This window comes from Scyliorhinus torazame, chromosome 4 (assembly GCF_047496885.1).
Source record: "Scyliorhinus torazame isolate Kashiwa2021f chromosome 4, sScyTor2.1, whole genome shotgun sequence".
NCBI lineage: Eukaryota > Metazoa > Chordata > Chondrichthyes > Carcharhiniformes > Scyliorhinidae > Scyliorhinus > Scyliorhinus torazame.
Window position 1 is genome coordinate 221,312,371 of NC_092710.1, and position 21,946 is coordinate 221,334,316.

Below are 21,946 nucleotides of genomic sequence, written 5' to 3' on the forward strand. Positions count from 1 at the left end.
TTTATTTCTTTTTGCCTTTGTAAGTGTAATTGATGGTCTACACTAAGATGAGTTGGGAGGTGTGGATTACCTGGTTGGGAGGTAGCAGTGACTGGAGAGTGGAGGGATGTGTTCAGAGAACAGGTCATGGTCTTTTTAAGTGGTGCTGTGAGGAACATTCCTCCCCTTCCATATTCATATGTGTATACTTTAAAAACATAACTACTCGGTTGCAATATGTCGATCTGGTCTTCCTTTGTGCTGTTGCTAGAAGGGCTGGTGTTAGGCCCCTAATTTGAGTATGCAAATTGTTGAATGCATGGACACTGCACATCGATTCGTTAAAAAATGGCGGGTGATAATCCACCAGCTCATAATAGGAGATCAGTTCTTGCCCATCACATTGGAGACTGAGAAGGCTGATCCAGCATCTGAATAAATGGGTGCCCCACCATTAAAATTTTAGGTCGTACTTTGTTCCCCACAGTTCCAGAATAAAAATATGCACTTGAAATTGTGGCAATATCTTTGAAATCTGATCATAGCATCTAGCAGATTTATGGTATTGTCCAAGAGCTTCTAATCAGATATAAAGTATTTGTTAGTTGTCCCTCTCCAGACAGTCCTGCCCCACGTTGTACCAGGGATAAAATTAATTCAATTTCCAGAAAGAAATACTATACTAAACCAATTACACCACTTGAATAAGCAAATGCATTGTTAATTATTGGATCTACGTTTGAGTGTGTCAGTTTTAAGAGTACTTACTCCTGGAGATTGTGATCAGTTCAATTGCAGCAGTGCTTAATAACACTGGTAAAAGCATGATGAATGTATCATAGAATGTTCTGAAGCTATTTGAGTCCAGTGGTTCAAACTGCATTTTATTATGACGCTCTTTTTAAAGATTGTACAACCATGGATATTGTTCATTTTGGGGAAAACCGGGAAATTAGATAACTGTTAGAATTAATTGATTCAAGAAGACTCTGAAGAAGAGTGATCCGGACTTGAAATGTTAACTCTGTTTCTCTCCTGCTGCCAGACCTGTTGTGTCTTCCCAGTGTTTTCTGCTTTTATTTTAATTAAGAATTGGAAACCAGTTTTTCATTTGCTAATTCTTGCAGCCGAAAGGCATGTCTCAAACTAGTGCATGTAGGTTTGAAAACTATTATCCCCTCAGTCATTGCTGAAGTATTTTTATAATGAAAAGAGTTTTTTATTTTACTCGAAACACAGTTTCTGTGGGGAATGGGATTTCAGGAGAAACTGACCTGACATTTTTGCCCTTTTCCAATAGATTTTCTTTCTCTGATGGTTGTTATGCCATTGTTAAATTGTAATGGTTCAGCTGACTTTTCTCCTCTTAGTCTATCGTTGCAACTATGAAACTCGAGCGGACATTTGTTACAAACTTGAGTTCCTCAACTACCTGGATTATTTACCTTTTCTCCCCTATCTGACCTGGGTCATGACCTGGCGGCGAGGTCCCAGGATCGATCCCGGCTCTGGGTCACTGTCCGTGTGGAGTTTGCACATTCTCCCCGTGTTTGCGTGGGTTTCGCCCCCACAACCCAAAGATGGGCCGGGTAGGTGGATTGGTCACGCTAAATTGCCCCTTAATTGGAAAAAATGAATTGGATACTCCTAAATTTTTTATTTTTTTTTAAGTGCTTAAGGCCTCTGTTGAATAACAACTGTAAGGCAGGCCCTTGGACTCATCATAACCAAAATCAATAAACAGTTGTAGGTCAGGTGATATGCTTTGGTATTTTCTAAATCCCGCTGAAAGGGTCATGGTAAGTTGCTGCAATGCATTGTGTAGATGGAGGGAGTGAATTTTAAAGATGGTGGATGAGATGACAGTCACGCAGGCTGCTTTGCCCTGAATGATCTTGAACTCTGTCTCTCTCCCCGCCGCGCTCTGTCTCTCTCCCCGCCGCGCTCTGTCTCTCTCCCCGCCGCGCTCTGTCTCTCTCCCCGCCGCGCTCTGTCTCTCTCCCCGCCGCGCTCTGTCTCTCTCCCCGCCGCGCTCTGTCTCTCTCCCCGCCGCGCTCTGTCTCTCTCCCCGCCGCGCTCTGTCTCTCTCCCCGCCGCGCTCTGTCTCTCTCCCCGCCGCGCTCTGTCTCTCTCCCCGCCGCGCTCTGTCTCTCTCCCCGCCGCGCTCTGTCTCTCTCCCCGCCGCGCTCTGTCTCTCTCCCCGCCGCGCTCTGTCTCTCTCCCCGCCGCGCTCTGTCTCTCTCCCCGCCGCGCTCTGTCTCTCTCCCCGCCGCGCTCTGTCTCTCTCCCCGCCGCGCTCTGTCTCTCTCCCCGCCGCGCTCTGTCTCTCTCCCCGCCGCGCTCTGTCTCTCTCCCCGCCGCGCTCTGTCTCTCTCCCCGCCGCGCTCTGTCTCTCTCCCCGCCGCGCTCTGTCTCTCTCCCCGCCGCGCTCTGTCTCTCTCCCCGCCGCGCTCTGTCTCTCTCCCCGCCGCGCTCTGTCTCTCTCCCCGCCGCGCTCTGTCTCTCTCCCCGCCGCGCTCTGTCTCTCTCCCCGCCGCGCTCTGTCTCTCTCCCCGCACGCGCTCTGTCTCTCTCCCCGCCGCGCTCTGTCTCTCTCCCCGCCGCGCTCTGTCTCTCTCCCCGCCGCGCTCTGTCTCTCTCCCCGCCGCGCTCTGTCTCTCTCCCCGCCGCGCTCTGTCTCTCTCCCCGCTGCGCTCTGTCTCTCTCCCCGCCGCGCTCTGTCTCTCTCCCCGCCGCGCTCTGTCTCTCTCCCCGCCGCGCTCTGTCTCTCTCCCCGCCGCGCTCTGTCTCTCTCCCCGCCGCGCTCTGTCTCTCTCCCCGCCGCGCTCTGTCTCTCTCCCCGCCGCGCTCTGTCTCTCTCCCCGCCGCGCTCTGTCTCTCTCCCCGCCGCGCTCTGTCTCTCTCCCCGCCGCGCTCTGTCTCTCTCCCCGCCGCGCTCTGTCTCTCTCCCCGCCGCGCTCTGTCTCTCTCCCCGCCGCGCTCTGTCTCTCTCCCCGCCGCGCTCTGTCTCTCTCCCCGCCGCGCTCTGTCTCTCTCCCCGCCGCGCTCTGTCTCTCTCCCCGCCGCGCTCTGTCTCTCTCCCCGCCGCGCTCGGTCTCTCTCCCCGCCGCGCTCTGTCTCTCTCCCCGCCGCGCTCTGTCTCTCTCCCCGCCGCGCTCTGTCTCTCTCCCCGCCGCGCTCTGTCTCTCTCCCCGCCGCGCTCTGTCTCTCTCCCCGCCGCGCTCTGTCTCTCTCCCCGCCGCGCTCGATCTGGGTCTTGACAGAGTAGGTAAGGAGACACTTTCTCAGCTGTGAAAGGGTCATGAACCAAGGGACACAGATTTCAGATAATCGGCTGAAGAAGCAATGGCGACGTTAGCAAAACTTTTTTTATTCAACAAATGGTTGGGGATCTTGAAACAGTCTGTGAACTTGGTGGGGGCAGATTGAATCCAGGATTCCCAAAGAGAATTTAATGATTATCTGAAGGGAAAACATTTGCAGAGGTGTGGGGAAAAAGGCAGCGGAGTGTGACTACATGTGTTGTATTGGGGAGAGCCAGCATGGACACGATGGGCCAAATAGCCACTCCCTTTTTTGTAACCATGCTGTGATTCAATGATCTCTGCCTTTAGTTTTTCTTTTGCCGTTTACCTGAAATCTGTATCAACTGGTTTATATACACTGATAGCACAGGGAATGGATCCCTTTAATTACTTTATCAAAAAACACTTAATGATTTTTGACACCTCCATTAAATCCCTGCGTAACCTTCCTTCTCGAAGGAGAACAACTCCAATTTCTCTTGTCTCCTCATAACTGAAATCACACATTCCTGGTACCATTCCAGTAAATCTCTTCTTTGCTCTCTAAGGCCTTGACATCTTTTCTAAAGTAGAGGTTCCCGTAGTTGGAGACCATGCTCCAAACTACAGTTGACGCAATATTTCATAAATGATGAGCAGCTATGCATTTGTATTTCATGCATTCTTATAACGCCAAAGACCATGCATGTGTCTTGTACTGCCACCTTCAAAGATTTGTGTCCTGCCACCCCAAGTCTCTCTCTATTCCTGCACACTCTTCAAAATTGTATTATTTAATTTAAAATAAAAACAGAAAAAGCTTGCAATACCCAGCAGGTAAGGCAGCATCTTCGGAGGAGGAAACAGTTAATATTTTGAGTTAATGACGTTTTGTTGGGTGATGCAGCAGATTTTAAGCACAAACAAAGACAGGGGACAGCGGAAGAGCAAATTGAAGAAGGTCTGTGATCGAGTGGAAGTCAGGAATTATTAAATGTTACAAGGATTGAAGGAAAGAGATTGATCCTATGGACAATAAAAACAAATGAAATGTACCTTGTTTATGAAGTCCCGCTGAGATGAGATGGAGTGATAGCAATCAGTTGAGAGGGAAGAAAAGATTGTTGGTAGGAGTTTAATGGACACCAATATAGCAGCATATCCAGTTCACCATAAACAGCATTGTGGGAGATTGATTTATATTGAAAGAGTCCAAAAAGACTACTACTTAAACTTAACTGCGGTGATTTATTTTTAAGTTCATTTTCCCCCCCCTTATTTCCATTGCTTTGGTGAAATATTGTTGAAAGGTTTAAGTGCTGCTAAGCCCTGTGAAAGGTTGAAAAAAAAATGACAGCAGAGAGCTGAATTCTAATGCACCATTGAAATTAAATGTTTCCTTTAACCCCCATTCATTCATAACTACTCTTTACTCAGCATAATCTAGCTATGTGTGTGATTCGGTACCTGCTCTCATGCAGATACTGAATAATTTCCTGAGCAAAACATCGATTAAAATAATGTATGAAGAATCGTAATTCTTTATGTATTTTGAGAGTATCAATCAGACATTTTACTTAATATTAGAAACACAATGGATGTAATTTGTCTGTCTCCATTCATTCACATAATTAAATTGTTGGATTTCCCAATTGGGCATCTTCCTCCTGAAATTGTGCTTTTGTAGATAGTGATTTAATAAATTCTTGATCAGATTTGCTTTTGTAAATTTGACAAGAAATTCTGTGGGATCTGCAGCTAATATTTGTGAATCAGACCAATTAAGAAGCAGCAGTTTATCTCGATTCATAAAAAAGGAAATATCATTCTGTTTATAATGGAAATACTAGGATTAGCAAGTGCTTTTTCTATTGTTGCACATGCCACTTTTTGATTCAATTTTTTGTACTAGGCGATTACAGTCTGCACAACTGCAGCAGCGGAGCTAAAAGCAAATCTCGTTGATGAATATTTCACCACTGGTTTCAAGTTTGCATTTCCCATGTGAGCAAGAGAGGTCAGAACCAGGTGCATCTATTCTAAGCTGATCTGTGCCATCACCAATCATTTCCAAATTCAAGAAATTACTTGGAACATCTCCAGCATATGTTCGTTTAGAAGGGTTATGATGGAGGGTTCTGAGAAATGCAAGATCAGTGTGCCCTCCTTTTGCTTTCTATCTCGTACCAGTTATATATTCCTGTTTCTCTACTGGGATTTGTAGTTCTGTTGTAGAATCAAAGCTACATGTCTTCTTTAGAAAAATAATTTCGCTTTATCTTTCAAAATGGTGTGTGTTTATATATTGTTGGGAATAGCTTGTCTTCTCTTCAAAATGCAGTTGTTTCAGCAAAGAATAAACACTTAGATTTCACATTTGAATATGTTACAAAACTCAATGGAGACTTTACATGAAAAGGGAATAAAATGAAAAATGTGTGTCCTCTGAAACAAGGGAAAATAGTGAGCTTCGGTTTGTTCCTGTCACATTTATGCCAAGAGTTCTGGGTCTGCATTAAAATTAATACTCTTAACTAGCGCAAAAACAAAAGCTGCTCAATATTTTAACATCGGAACCATCTCATTTCGATGTCAGTTTACATGAACTTCATGAATTGGTGTTCTTGATATCCGTAAGTATGTGGTAATTTGGTAAAAATACAGGATTGGTCAAGCTTGTGAAGATCCCCATGAGCACTGTAACTTATAGGCCCAAATCTTTGATCAGGATGGGAACCCCTATTTCCGAACCTGATCAGACAATAAAAGTATCTTGCAGAACTCCAGTCAGTGCAGGATACCTCCAAGATGCCAACAAAGGGAATCTGTGCAGAAGCCTTTTTATGGCACCAGCTGTCGTCTTCTGGGAAGTGTTCACTAAGGCACTGAAAAGTTTGGGGACACTTAAACAGATTTTCAGTGTGTAAGTGAATATGTGCTGTGGGGTGGTTGGGTAAGTGTGTCAGAGGGTAGGGTGGGTGAGGTAGGAGGATGGCAGCCGGGTAAGGTGGGGAGGTCAGGTCAGGTGTAGTGAGGTGCTAGGAGCTAGTCAGGTTGTGTCAGGGTGCTGTGTATTCTGTGTTTTCTCAGTATTTCCTTCCAAGCCTGGTACAGCCGGAAAAGTCAGTTAGACACAAAAAGATGCAAAGATATAATACAAATCTTGCAGGGCAATTTTTCACCAAAACCTTTAGTTACTACTAAATGGCTTGGGTCTCATGAGCACAACCTAGAAGAAGGTGAATGGATTACACAGTTATAATAATCACAATAATAATCCTTATTGTCACAAGTAGGCTTGCGTTCACACTGCAATGAAGTTACTGTGAAAATCCCCTAGTCACCACATTCCGGCACCTGTTCGGGTACACGGGGAGAATTCAGAATGTCCAAATTACCTAACAGCATGTCATTCAGGACTTGTGGGAGGCAACCGGAGCACCCAGAGAAAACCCACGCAGACATGGGGAGACAGTGCAGACTCCGCACAGTGACACAAGCCGGCAATCGAACCTGGGCCCCTGGTGCTGTGAAGCAATAATACTAAATACTGTGCTACCGTACAGCTACCTTGAAAAGACCAGCTGAACTCTGTGAATCTGGGGATGTGCTAAACGATACCATCAAAGATAGATTAGTCTATGATTTAAGGAGCAAAGCTATTCAAAAGCGATTGTTAACTGTAAGCAACCTGACGTACAAGAAAGATTTGGAAGTTACTGTATCCATGGAATTGGCAGCCAAAGAAGCTCAACAGTTAAGGTCAAGCAAGTTTTGACAAAGGGTCATCTGGACTCAAAACGTTAGCTCTTTTCTCTTCCTACAGATGCTGCCGGACCTGCTGAGATTTTACAGCATTTTCTCTTTGGTGACAAGAATTCACAAGATGTCAACTGGAATCCGAATGCAAACACAGCCACACACTTGCCATAGGTGTGCAAAATTCGGGCAATCAGCTGCAGGTTCTTGGTGCACAGACATGATGTACAGAAATTGTAGCAAAAAGGGCCATGTTGCACGGGCTTGTTAGAAAAAGAAACGAGCATCATGCAAAAATTGCAGGAAGCAAGTACCAAATAAAACAGATAGCAAGCTGAATCAAGGAAAGTGTCCACGTGGTACAAAAAGCACCTGAGAAGGAACTCTATTTACAGTCTGAAGACAAACTGCCATTAAATGTACTGGCCATTGCTGGTGCGACAATCCAATATTGAGTCACTCCATTACTGGACTGTCAGTCGGTGAAGATAGCGGTGGACACTGGGGCAGCTGGCTCACTGGTGCCAGAGACCGTTTATCAAGAAAACTTCCAACATGTTACTCTGAAATCCTCAAAGATTGTGTTCAAAGCCTACACTGGAGAAATGGTTCAGTTGAGGGGCCACTTTGATGTAACAGCGCAGTTGATACAGAAGGCAGATTTATCCTTCCACATAATCAAAGGAAATTATCTGGCACTAATGGGAAGAACTTGGCTGGAAAAGATCAGAATAAATTGGACGGAGGTAAATCTCATGATAGATTCAAAATTGTGTCTACCCAAAATCTTGAACCATTGTCTTCAACGGTGAGCTGGGAAACATAAAGGCTATCTCAGTAAAGGTGGAGAGAAAGAAAGAAAGTCAAGTGAGATGCTTAAAGACGAGGTCAGTGCTGCACGCAATCAGACCTAATGTAGAGGCAGAAAGAGAACGGCTGGTCAGAACGAGAATTCATGACCCCATTAACGTGAGTGAATATGCCACTCCAATCGTACCCATGATGAATCAAGACGGATCTGTATGATTTGTGATGATTTTAAAGTCACTATCAATCCTGTACTGTGTGCAGAGCAGCACACTCTACCCCGATTGATGAGATATTCACTGCGTTAGCTGGAGGCCAGCACTTAAGTAAAATCAACCTCAGTCAAGCATATCTTCAAAGGAATGTGGATCAGAATTCACAACAGTTCTTCACGATTATCACACACAGTTATTTTACAAAAGATTACCATTTGGCATCACTTGAATGCCAGTATTGTGCAAACTAGCTATGGTCCAAATCTTAAGTGGATTAGACGGAGCCACTGTTATCTGAATTACATCTTCGTTACTGGGAAGAATGAGGAAGAACATATCAGCAACCTAGATGTCACACTGCAGAGATTAGAAGATTATGGATTGTCAGAAAAGACATGTGACTTTTTCCAATCTTCAATTGAGTATGTGGGTCATGTCATCAACGCCAAGGGACTGCATAAGTCGTCTTCAATAGCCAAAGCCATCACCGAGGTACCCACTCCTCAAAATATCAACCAACTTTGATCTTTCTAAATTACTACGGAAGGTTTGTCCCCAATCTGGCAACTATTGTAAAACCTGTGGAAAATTACTGTGTCAAAATAAAAGTTGGAAATGGGTGGAGATCAACGTGAGAGAATATTCGTGCAAGCTAAAGAGGTGCTACTCAAATCAGAATTCCTGACACATTTTGATCCAAATTTACCCTTGCAATTGGCATGCAACACATCAACTTATGGGGGTGGGATGGTGGCTTCCCACATAATGCCCACAGGTGAAGAGAAACGATAGCCTTCACGTCATGAATAAAGCCAAAAGCAATTATGCACAGATTAAAAAAAGAAGCCCTAGAAATAATCTTTGGAATAAAACTGTTAAAGCAATTCCTGTATGAGCGGACGCTCACTTTATTGATGGACCATTGTCCACTAACAACTATTCTTGGACCTCATACACCGATTCTATCACTGACAGCGAGCAGAATGCAGAGGTTGACATTGCTCTAGTCATCTCACAAATACATGATCAAGCTTAGTTAGTCAAACCTTCATAGGAATGTAGATGGGCTCTCCCGCCTACCCTTACCAAATAGTTCATCAATCAGCAGATCGTGAGAAAATGTTTGCTACTTCGAGCAAGTAGATAAGACTCCTGTAACCACAGGACAGGTGAAGAAGCATATTAGAAAGGATCTAGTACTGTCCGAGGTTATAGACATGGTTCTTTGGAGCAAGACTTCAGGAGAAAATCCTGAGTCAAAGCTATATTCCACTCAAAGCTTTGAGTTATCTCTACAGGCAAGTTATCTGGTCTGGGGAATGAATCATCATTCCACTATTATTCAGAAAAGGTGTATTAAACCAATTGCATGAAGTCCACTGTGGTATTGTTAGGATAAAGGAGGTAGCCAGGAGCTACTTTTGGTGGCCAGGGCTGCATTACCAAAATCGAGGCGAAGACAGCGATGTGTTTGTCTGCTGCAAAAGTGCGGAACCTGCCACCATTAGCCCATTGCACCCATGGGCATGGCCAGAAGAGGCCTGGACTGGTAAATGTTAAGTTGGCTGGACCATTGGAAGGGCGTATGTTTCTCATTCTAGTGATACTCACTTCAAATGGCCTGAAGTTGTTATCATGAAGTCGACGTCATCGGAGAAAACAATTGAGTGATTGGGTGAAATCTTCAGCAGATTCAGTTTGCCTGAACAACTGGTGAATAATAATAACGATTTGAAGGAGAATGGAATTCAACATATCAAGTCCGCTCCTCATCACCCTGCCACAAATGGGCTGGCAGAACATTGAAGTTGGGTGCTCCTTGTACAATGGGTTTCAAGATGCCCTCGATGCAGCCAGAGAGGTTCGCACACAGGGTCCCATTGCCTGATACGATAGGACGGTCTGGTGTGTAGGCCTTGTGTATTTTCGGGAGGCAGTAGAGATCTACAATGCGGGGAGTACGTGGGATGAGAGCACGTGGGGTGCTCTGAAGGTCTGGATCCAAGGTCTTGATCAGTCTGTTGAGTTGGCGGGTATGTTCCTTGGTCAGATCTGCGGGTAACTGTCTGTAATGTTCCTGGTTGTTGAGTTGTCGGTACACTTCTTTGCAGTAGTCCGTTCTGTTCAGTATGACGGTGGCCCCTCCTTTGTCTGCATGTTTGATGACGATGTTGCGGTTGGTCTTGAGAGTACGGATGGCATTGCGTTGTGCTAGGGTGACGTTTGGGGCTGTCTTGTAAATGCGACTGATGAATCTGGCATTGACGCGATTCCTGACGGCTTGAGCATACATGTCGAGACTAGGGCAGCGGCCTTCCGGAGGGGTCCAATTCGACTCTTTCCTCTTCGGTTGCCACATCGCAGATCTCTTGGTCTGCTGTTCTGGTTCATTGGTTGACTCATTGGGTTGGCTGTCGGCCTCTTGTGGTCTGTGGAAGAATTCCCAGAGCCTCATTCGCCTGATGAATTCCTCCGTGTCTGCCGCGAGACTGATGGGGTCCATTTTGGTGGTGGTGCAGAAATTGAGCCCTCTGCTGAGGACTTCGATTTTGTCTAGTTGAAGAGTGTAGTCTGACAAGTTGGCAATAGATTTCCCTGTATTTTTTACTGTGGTACCGGGGGATGCTTGGTTGCTGCTTGTGGTGATGCCGAGTTTCTCAAGCTTCCTGTTCTTGGTGTGCATATAGGTGGCATAGTATTGTTGTCTCATCTGTTTGGCGGTGTTCCGCAGCTGGTCTGCTGCGTCCTGAGCGCAAGTTGAGAATATGGCCTCTATCTTGGTTTCCAGGTTGCGGCGTCTGCTGTAGAGCTGGTGTACGAGATGGTTGAGGAGTGTGAGAGAGGTGCGACGGCAGAGTCTCTCAGCATAGTCTGTGTTGTAGGTCGACTTGAGTGGGTTTGTGATCTGTAGTCCTTTCGGGATCTTGTCAGCTTTCTTGCATCTTTGTAGAAACTTAATGTCAGTGTCTCTCTGCGCGATCTTCTTGGAGATCCCCTCCACCTTGAGCCGGCAGTTGGCGGTGTCGATGGTAGCCATGATGTGGAGATGTGCATTCAAAGCATTGTCTTGCATCTTTGACTTAGCCTATATATATGTTTCGGGAACATACCTCTTCATTCACCTGAGGAAGGAGCAGTGCTCCGAAAGCTAGTGCTTGAAACAAACCTGTTGGACTTTAACCTGGTGTTGTAAGACTTCTTACTGTGCTCACCCCAGTCTAACGCCGGCATCTTGACTAGCATTGTTTAAGGGGCAATTAATTGTAAGCTATTTTATGGTGTGATGTTAAAGATGCCTTTACACTGTGTTAGGAGCAATGTTTGTTTTAATAAACCTTGGGCTGGATTCTCTGTTTTGGTAGCTAAATGCCGGCTCGAACAGAGAATCCGTGGGAGTTTGCGATGAAAAAATCGGCGCGACCCCTCACCGATTCCGATACCGTTGAGGGACTAGCAGCGGCGCCGGGTGAAACTCCTGGCTCCCACTGCGAAAACGGCTGGGACCCTGGCTGTGCATGTGCAAGGCTGATGATCTGCAGCAGTTGAGCTGTACAACATGACGCCGGCCTTGCGCGGACCCGACCCGCCATCTGCGACCCCCACCAGTCCCCACAGCCCTCGCGGAAACCCCCCCTGGCCAGCGGCACGGATACTGGTCGATAGTGGTGGAGGTGGACACAGTCCGCAGCCGCCACGCTGGGTTCCTGACCGCTGAGACCACACGTGTCCCGCGCCAACGGGAACCTGCCTCCATTGGGGCGTAGGGCCGCCTGATGACATGCCAACAGCATTGCAATGGCGCGCAATGCGATGATGCCATTTCCAAGGGAGCGGTGCATGGCTGACCAGCGTCAAACCGGCACCGGCCCCAATTTGGGCGTCAGCAGTCGATTCTCCACCCGCTCGCCGATTATGATATTGGTGTCGGACAGCAGGGAATCCCATCCATATCTTTATTTCTTACTGAAATCACTACTGGAGCAAGGTACCCTTCCCTCACAGTCTTACAAAATTAAAATAAAATACTGGGGTTTCTGTCCAGTATCCTAGCCACTGTTGCGGTTTGATCCGGGATCGTAATACTCATCTGTTGTATTCAGCACTGAAGCTGCAGTCAAAGCATTTGTTTTCTGTCATCCTGTAATTCCAAGTTCTAATTTAGATTTCAAACGCAGAGTTAAAGTTTTAATGAGTAAGTAGTGTGTGCTTAAATGTTTTGTTTGCAAAACTGCGCATTGGGTGCTTTTTCTAGCTTCGCCTTCTGTTCTCTGACACTGATCGCGAAACCTGCAAAAAGCGTGGATATTGGGCATATTAGTTGTTTCAGTGACTGCTGCTTAACATCTAGCAGCTAGATTGTGCTAAAGTATGGCATATAACATGGACCTTCACAATGAAATGATAAAAAGCTCATGGATAATACATTATATTACAAATGGGGCCATGTGAACAGCCACTCTGATATTTGACTGTGTTGAGATTTTAATGTAAATATACCTATTTTTCTGTAGGATTTCGCTTGTACAAATTGCATTTGTTGATTTCCAATAGTTTTTTTGGCATCAGTGTAATAGTATTTGTTACATTGCTGTTTTTCTGTAGGTATTCAGGGCCAAAGCTGTGGAACTAGGGGAGAAACTCCTGCCTGCCTTTAACACACCTACTGGAATCCCTTGGGCTCTGTTGAACATTAAAAGGTAACGAGAGCAGTTAGAAAGCTGCTGACCTTTCTTCATAAAGTTGCTGGGTGTAAATATTAAGTTTACAAATGCATTGCTGTTGAAGTGGAATACAAATTGACAATGATAAATTTAAGGACACGCTCTGTAGTTTCTCTTTCAGTATTTCTTTTGAGCTGTTCAAATTATTGGAATAAAACATATTACTGTAGCTTCTTATTGCTCTTCGCGCTCTGTCTTCTTCCTCCTCCAAGATGCTGTCTTGTATGGTATCTCAAGTGCTGACATCCGGTGCCTTCCACAAGCACGGAGTCTTGTGGGAACCTGGAGAGTGAGGGCCGGATTTTCACCACCAAGGTGGGAAGTTTCTCAACTTGGCACACCGGTCTCAGTTTAAAAGGCTTTGTCATGCCCATGCCCAATGTTTGCACTGGGATGGCGGGGGTACAATTGAATTGGGCCCACCAGCTCCAGAAGCAGATCATAGGTGGCCATGGAGGTAGGCAAGTGAGGCAGGTTGGTTAGAAAGTGCCTTGGTTCTCTGGGACTTTGCCTCGGTTGTATCAAAAGCAATTAAGCCCTTAATCCTCCCAGCTCCCACACATTCCCCAGGCCCTTTCCATGCCCATTCACCCAGTATGCGCGACATACAGATCAATAAGCTACATAATACCAATGATAAGTGTTGACATTCTGAGAAAAGAAACACCCATTCAGACTTGATCTTTGTAAAAGCCTGCTGTTCCTGCAAGTGGCAATCAGACACATCAATAAAAGTAAGAAGTCTTGCAACACCAGGTTAAAGTCCAACAGTTGTTTCAAACACGAGCTTTCGGAGCACTGCTCCTTCCTCAGGTGAAGGAGCGGTGCTCCGAAAGCTAGTGTTTGAAACAAACCTGTTGGACTTTAACCTGGTGTTGTAAGACTTATTACTATGCTCACCCCAGTCCAATGCCGGCATCTCCACGTCATCAATTATAGTATCAGTAATAGCAGCTCCAACCACTTCACACCTCTTAATCATACCTAAATAAACATTCAGACATGGACAAGAGTCAGAGTCTTACAGCACAGAAAGTGGCCCTTTGGCCAATCACACCCGTGCCGACTATCAAGCACCTACCTATTCTAACCCCATTTTTCAGCACCTGTATGCATGGCATTTCAAGTGCTGATTTTAATAATTCTTCAAAGTTGTGTGGTTCACATCTCTAACACCCTTTCAGGCAGTGAGTTCCAGATTCCAACCACCCTCTGGGTGGAAAAGGTTTTCCTCACATCTCCTCTAAACCGCTTATCTTAAATCTATGCCCCCTGGTTATTGACCCCTCAACTAAGGGGCAAAGTATCTTCTTATCCACCCTACCTATTTGCCTCATAATTTTATACACCTCAGTCAGATCCCCCAAAAGTGATAACAGAAAAAAATAACTTATGACAACATAGAGATCAATCAAGCAAAGTAAAAACTCAATTTCACTCCCAGAGCCACTTGCTGTGCTAAATCATTTGAGCCTTCGAGCTCAGTCAAAAATTGATAATGAGCACAAGTGGAGAATACAGAAGCCTGTCCAGCTATGTCTACTGAAACAGTTCGCAGGTGGCCTATGCTTGACTGAACAAATGCATTCGCTCAGTAAGAGCTTCTGTTTGTACAACTGAAGTGGAGTGTTTACTATGCTTGATTGTTATGATAAGTGATCTCTTTTGCCAATGTTTGAATGCTTATTTGGGCAAGGTTATTGATGAATAGCTAGATAGGGTAGCTAGAATAGCAGTTTTTTCTGAATGGGTGTTTCCTTTCTTAGCATTAGATACTGGATGAAATGGAAGGAATGGAGGTGCCATGGAAGGGGCATGGGGAGCATAGGTGAGGCTATTTGAACTTGCCTTTCAAAAGGTTCTAACATCCAGACAATGGTTTGTAACCGCTGAGGGGCCGTAAATGATGGGTTATGGAGAAGCTGGCCCGACTACTTGATAATTGTGGAGAGCTATGAGATGCCTCTGCTCAGAATGGAGCCAACTATGTCAGGATTGCAGGGTGTGCTTTTGTTACCCGCGCCCTTATCCCGCACAGTCAAAAATAGCTGGAAATAAGGACCGGTGTCCAGAACTGTCCCACACAAATTTCAAATGGCTCCGGGGTTGGCCCGACCCCACAAATGTTCCATCCTGCATATTGGCCGGCCAATGGACCATGCAACATGAACAGTATTGCGGCTGGTTCTGATCCTGCCCCACCCACTAAGGACACTTGCTGATTCCTCTCATCCAATTAGCTGAAATGTTCTTCTGAGAGTCAGTTTCACCTTGCACAGTGTTAATTTCAGCCATTAAGGTTGCTGAGGATAAAACTTTAAATGCTTCTGTATGCCCATAACAATGTATCTTAGCTGTTTGTTTCTCCCTCCAGGGTACATATCAGTTACTTATATTTTAGTTTTACTATCAAAGGGAGGTGGTAGCATAGTGGTATTGTTGCTAGACAAATAATCCAGAGACCCAGGGTAACCCACGACAGATGGTGGAATTTGTATTCAAATCTTGAATTAAAAGTCTAATGATGAAGCTATTGTTGATTATTGTAAATTAATTGATATTGTTTAGGAAATCTGTTGTCGTTACCTGATCCAGCACACGTGTGACTCCAGATCCACAACTATGTGGATCTTAAATGCCCTCATTTTGTCAAATCACTGGAAAGTCAATAAGAAATTAAACTGATTGGACCACCTGACATTGAGCTATGCATTGGAAACAAAGACCTCCTTACGAACATCTAGGGACTTGAGCCAAATTTGGGAGAGCTGTCTCTCAGACTAGTAAAACATGGCTCATGGAATCATATCTTTCAAACGATGTATCACCACTGGGTACAGTGGAATACAGTTGGGAGGCAGTTTCCCCGGGTGTTTTCAACATCTACTCCAGGTCACCACATATCGCTTGACCACTGACCCTCTCTTCCCCCCCCCCCCCCCCCCCCCAACCCCTTCAGCTCCTCCATGTTGAACACCACTTGGAAGAGGCACTGAGGATAGCAAAGGCATGTACTGTGTCGGGACTTCAATGTCCATCACCAAGAGTAGTTTGGTAGCACCATTATTGACCGAGCTGGCTGACTTCTAAAGGACATAGCTGCTCGACTGGGCCTGCGGCACGTGGTGAGGGAACCAACATCAGGAGTGTGATGGAATACTCTCCACTTGCCTGGACAAAACAGTCCACTTGATTGGCACCCCATACGCACACATTCACTCGCTCTGCCAATAACAGCAGGCTGTACCATCTACAAGATGCCTTACAGGATCTCACCAAAGCTCCTGTGATAGCAGTTTCCAAACCCACAGCCTCTACCATCTTAGAAGGACAAGGACAAAGACACATGGGAACATCACCACCTGGAATGTTCCCTCCAAGCCATTCACCATCCTGACTTGGAATTATATTGGCGTCCCTGTACTAAAGCTTCTTCCCTTTTTGGGTCTAAATCCTGGAACTCCCTCCCTATCACCACATGGACAGCAGCGGTTAAAGAGACAGTTGACCTACCTTCTCACAGGCAGTTGGGGTTGGGCAATAATGGGCCATGATCAAATGGTGGAGCAGACTCGATGGGCCAAATATCTTATGAATAAATGCTTGCTGAGGCAGCAACACCTGAATTAACTCTCTTCTTTTAACTACTTCATTCAAAAAGCCAATTTTTGGAAGGGAAGAATTTGGATGAAGTCAAAATTTTTGCCCAAGGATTATTAACCCATTTGTTGAAATTGGCCACACTTTTGATCAAGGAACAAAGAAAAGTACAGCACAGCAACAGGCCCTTCGGCCCTTCAAGCCTGCACCGACCATGCTGCCCGTTTGAACTAAAACCCCCTACCCTTCCGGAAACCATATCACTCTATTCCCATCGATTCATGTATTTGTCAAGACGCCCCTTTAAAGTAACTATCGTATCTGCTCCCACTACCTCCCCCGGCAGCGAGATCCAGGCTCCCACTGTCCTCTGTGTAAAAAAACTTGCCTCTTACATCTCCTCTAAACTTTGCACCTTAAACCTAAATCCCCTAGTAATTGACCCCTCTATCCTGGGAAAAAGCTTCTGACTATCCACTCTGTCTATGCCCCTCATAATTTTGTAGACCTCTATCAGGTCTCCCCTCAACCTCCTTCGTTCCAGTGAGAACAAACCAAGTTTCTCCAATCTCTCCTCATAGCTAATGCCCTCCAGACCAGGCAACATCCTGGTAAATCTTTTTTGTACCCTCTCCAAAGCCTCCACATCCTTCTGGTAGTGTGGCGACCAGAATTAAACACTATATTCCAAGTGCGGCCTAACTAAGGTTCTATAAAACTGCAACATGACTTGCCAATTTTTAAACTCAGTGCCCAGGCCAATGAAAGCAAGCATACTGTATGCCTTCTTGACTACCTTCTCCACCTGCATTGCCACGTTCAGTGACCTGAGTACCTGTACACCCAGATCCCTCTGCCTATCAATATTCTTAAGGGTTCTGCCATTTACTGTATATTTCCCATCTGTATTAAATCTTCCAAAATGCATTACCTTACATTTGTTCGGATTACCTCCATCTGCCATCTCTCCGTCCAAGTCTCCAAACGATCTATATCCTGCTCTATACTCTGACGGTCCTCACCACTATCTGCAATTCCACCAACCTTTGTGTCGTCCGCAAACTTACTAATCAAACCAGTTACATTTTCCTCCAAATCATTTGTGTGCGTGTGTGGAACAACATTGGCTATTCTCCAATCCTTTGGGACCTCCCCTGTAACCAGTGAGGATACAAAGATTCCCCTCAAGGCCCCAGCAATTTACTCCCTTAACTCTCCCAGCATTCTGGGGTATATCCCATCAAGCCTTGGGGACTTATCTACCTTAATGTTTTTCAAAGCCTCCGATGCCACCTCCTTTTTGTTCTCAACATGATCCAAACTATCTACACACCTTTCCCCATCATCCATCAAGTCTTCTCTTTGGTGAATACTGATGCAAAGTACACATTTAATACCACGCCCATTTCCTCTGGTTTCATGCATAGATTCCCTCCCCTTTCCTTGAGTGGGCCAACCCTCCCCCTGGCTACCCTCTTGCTCTTTATATATGTATAAAAAGCCTTGGGATTTTCTTTAATCCACCTGGCCAATGACATTTTGTGACTCCTTTGAGACTTCTTGCTTAGGTTTCTTTCTACTTTCCTTGTATTCCACACTTGCTTTGTGTGTTCCCAGCCTCCTAGCCTTGACAAGTGCTTCCTTTTTCGTTTTGTAAAATATGTAAAATATTTTAAAATGGATAACAGCAGATTGATGAAACACTCTCACTTGGAGTCTTACCGACACCTGCAATCACTGAAATGTGTTTGGCTTAAGAGTCACTGAGTCGTATATGTACTACAGCGAAAAGTGATGCTATTTGGCCCAGCAAATCCATGTTGGCTCTCAATAAAGCAATCTATTTAGTCCTCTTCCCCTATTCCAGCTCCATTGCCTAGTAGGTTTATTTCCTCAAGCGCTCATCCAATTTCCTTATGGAATTGTTGACATCTTCAAATCCATCGCTCCCATGAGCACCAAGCTCCAGATCCCGAAAGATGTGCTTGTTAGGTGAATTGTTAATTCTGAATTCTCCCTCAGTGTACACGAACAGGCGCCGGAATGTGGTGACTCGGGGATTTTCACAGTAACTTCAGTGCAGTGTTAATGTAAGCCTACTTGTGACAATAATAAAAATTATTATTTTTATTAGAATCTATAAAGATAATGCTCCAACAGTGCAGTAGTGAGAGCCTGAGAGGACAGAAACAACAGCACGGTACGGTACGGGTACGGGCAGCACGGTAGCACAAGTGATTAGCACTGTGGCTTCACAGCGCCAGGGTCCCAGGTTCGATTCCCCGCCGGGTGACTGTCTGTGCGGAGTCTGCACATCCTCCCCATGTGAGCGTGGGTTTCCTCCGGGTGCTCTGGTTTCCTCCCACAGTCCAAAGACGTGCAGGTTAGGTGGATTGGTCATGATAAAAATTGCCCTGACCAAAAAGGTTAGGAGGAGTTATTGTGTTACGGGGATAGGGTGGAAGTGAGGGCTTAAGTGGGTCGGTGCAGACTCGATGGGCCGAATGGCCTTCTTCTGCAGTGTATGTTCTATCTATCTATCTATCATTGCCAATCATTGTGTAAAAAAGGTTCCTCTGCATCCCTTGCCTAAAACCTTAAAACTGTGTCCCCTAGTCCTTGTGCAGTCAGCTAACGGGAATAGCTTTTCTTTGTCTACCCTAACTATAAGTAACAATGTTTATACAGGGTTGTCAATCTGGAACCACAGAGTGGAAATGGAATACAAGCCAATCGGATTATGTTGTGTGCTCAGCCAGTACTGTTGTTTCCAATCTGGATCACTATTACATGGTTAAAGCTCTGATATCTATATAGCTCAATGGGAAGTAAAATCAGATTAAAGAGCATTATGGTGCTCTTTCAAGCCAAAGTCTGTCCATGTCTGACTCTTCTATCAACGTTTTTACATTCTTGGATAGTATACAATAAGAATGTTTATATACCACCCCTAATGTGTAAAATGTCTTGAGAGTGGGGCGGCACGGTGGTGTAGTGGTTAGCATTGCTGCCTCATGGTGCCGAGGACCCAGGTTCGATCCCGCCCCGGGTCACTGTTCTTGTGGAGTTTGCACATTCTCCCCGTGTCTGCATGGGTCTCACCCCCACAACCCAAAGATGCGCATAGTAGATGGATTGGCCACGCTAAATTGCCCCTTCATTAGAAAAAAAGAATTGGGTACTCTAAATTTATATATTTTTTAAATGTTTTGAGGAGCAAGCTCGTTGCCTGGTGCTCTGGCCTTCTCTCACCATCGGGTTTTCATGAACCTTGTTGTCTGTCTTTCTTTTATCCTACCTTCTGTGATCAGTATTGGTCAGAAAGTTCTCTCTATCCCTCCAAATTCCAGATATACTTCTGTTTCCTATTCCGAATTCTTGGCAGTGTCTCTGAATTTAAACCAAGGTCAAAATTTTACAACCCCTGACAGGCAGGGAACTTAAATTTAGGTGGCATGACAAGGGGCACCATACCCATCGCTTACCTGCATTTCTAGCTGCTGTAGGGTAGATGTCATAAGGCCTGAACACAGGAGACGGGAGCAGGAGTAAACTGTTCGGCCTGTGGTGCCTGTCTCGCCATTTATTATGATTATGGCTGATCTTGGTCTCGACTCCACTTTCCTGCCTGCTCCCCATAACCCTTGATTCCCTGAGAGACCAAAGATCTGTCTGTGCCAGCCATAAATATAGTCAACGATGGCTCATCCAAAACTCTCCTGGGTAGAGAATTCCAAAGATTCACAACCCTTTGAGTGAAGAAATGTCTCCTCATCTCGGGCCTAAATGATCAGCCCTTTAACCTGAGATTGCACCCCTATGTTTGTGATTCCTCAGCCTGCAGAAACAATGTCTCGGTGTTGACCCTGTTCATAGAATCATAGAATTTACAGTGCAGAAGGAGGCCATTCGGCCCATCGAGTCTGCACCGGCTCTTGGAAAGAGCACCCTACCCAAGGTCAACACCTCCACCCAACACTAAGAGCAATTTTGGACACTAAGGGAAATTTATCATGGCCAATCCACCTAACCTGCACATCTTTGGACTGTGGGAGGCACCCGGAGGAAACCCACGCACACACTGGGAGGATGTGCAGACTCCGCACAGACAGTGACCCAAGCCGGAATCGAACCTGGGACGCAGGAGCTGTGAAGCAATTGTGCTATCCACAATGCTACCGTGCTGCCTCTCATTGTCGGGCAATCCTCTCATCCCAGGATCAATCTCGTGAGCCTTCACTGTACTGCCCCTATGTAAGATTATCCTTCCTTAAATGTAAAGACCAAAACTGCACACAACATTGCAGATAGAGTGCTTTTCGATTCTTCTGACTAAAGTGAATATTCCTCTTTTCACATATTTTACTCCATCTGCGATCTTGTTTCCCACCAACTCTTTGCAGTCTCTTTGAGTCCTACTCACAGATTTCATTTCCACCTAGCTTTGTATTGTTAGCAAACCTAGATACAAAACTCTGTCTCTAATATAAATTGTAAACAATTGAGGCAGAAGCAGTGATCCTTGTGGTACTCCACTAGTCACAGTCTGCCAGCTTGAATTCTCTGCCCTGTAGGGTTGTGGATTTTATACTTGCTCTGCTTCCCATCCTTTAACCAATCCCTTAGAAACAGAGACAGGAGAGATGATTCCAAGGAATTTGGAAATGGCATAGACATTGAACAAATATTTTGTGCTTGTCTTCACAATAGAAGAACATAAGCTGTATATCAGAACTAAGGGGTAACCTTTAAGCTAAAATGAGAGGAAATTAAAATAATTACTATCAGCAGATAGCAAGTGCTGAAGAAGCAAAAGAGACTAACATTTAAAAAATCTTCAGCACCAGAAAGCCTACAGCCGAAGGTTTTAAAGAGATAGCTATAGAGCTAGTGGAAGCACTGGGTATGATTTTCCAAAATTCCCTGGATTCTGGAAACGTTCTTGCAGACTGGAATTTAGCAAATGTAACACCACGAGAAAGAAAACTGAAAACTACAGGCCAGTTAGTCTGACATCAGTGGTCAGGAAAGTGCACAATATCTTAGCAATGCACTTAGAAAATCATAGTATGATCAGACAAATTTCACACGATTTTATGAAAGGGAAATAGCAAATTTTATTGAAATTTTTTGAGGATGTGACTAGTAAAACAGATAAGGGTGATATACTTTGAGTTTCTTTGTCCTCGTCCCTTTTAGCTGTGGTAGTGTCCTCCGAATAGCTTTGAACCTTCACCATGGTTCCTTCATGATTTAGGTTGTCACAAGCATCAGTCACGTGCCTGCTATTGTTGTCAATGCATTAATAAATACATAGAAAATAGGAGCAGGAGTAGGCCATTCGGCCCTTCGAGCCTGCTCCGCTTTTCATTATGATCATGGTTGATCATCGAACTCAGTAACCTGTTCCCACTTTCCCCATATCCTTTGATCCCTTCAGCCACAAGAGCTATATCTAAACCCTTCTTGAAAGCAGACAACATTTTGGCCTCAACTGCTTTCTGTGGCAGAGAATTCCACAGGCTCGCCACTCTCTGGGTGAAGACATTTCTCCTCATCTACGTCCTAATCGGTTTACCCT

The 21,946-nt window shown here is 45.2% G+C and overlaps 1 protein-coding gene across 2 annotated transcripts in view; it reads left to right on the plus strand.

The window, feature by feature from the left end:
• Nucleotides 1-21,946, plus strand: part of man1a1 (mannosidase, alpha, class 1A, member 1) — a 591,384-nt gene that overhangs the window by 447,287 nt on the left and 122,151 nt on the right. For both annotated transcript variants that reach the window (XM_072499366.1, XM_072499367.1), the window contains one exon: nucleotides 12,647-12,741. In XM_072499366.1, the coding sequence (XP_072355467.1) occupies nucleotides 12,647-12,741 (95 nt within the window). The remainder of the gene's footprint in view (nucleotides 1-12,646; nucleotides 12,742-21,946) is intronic.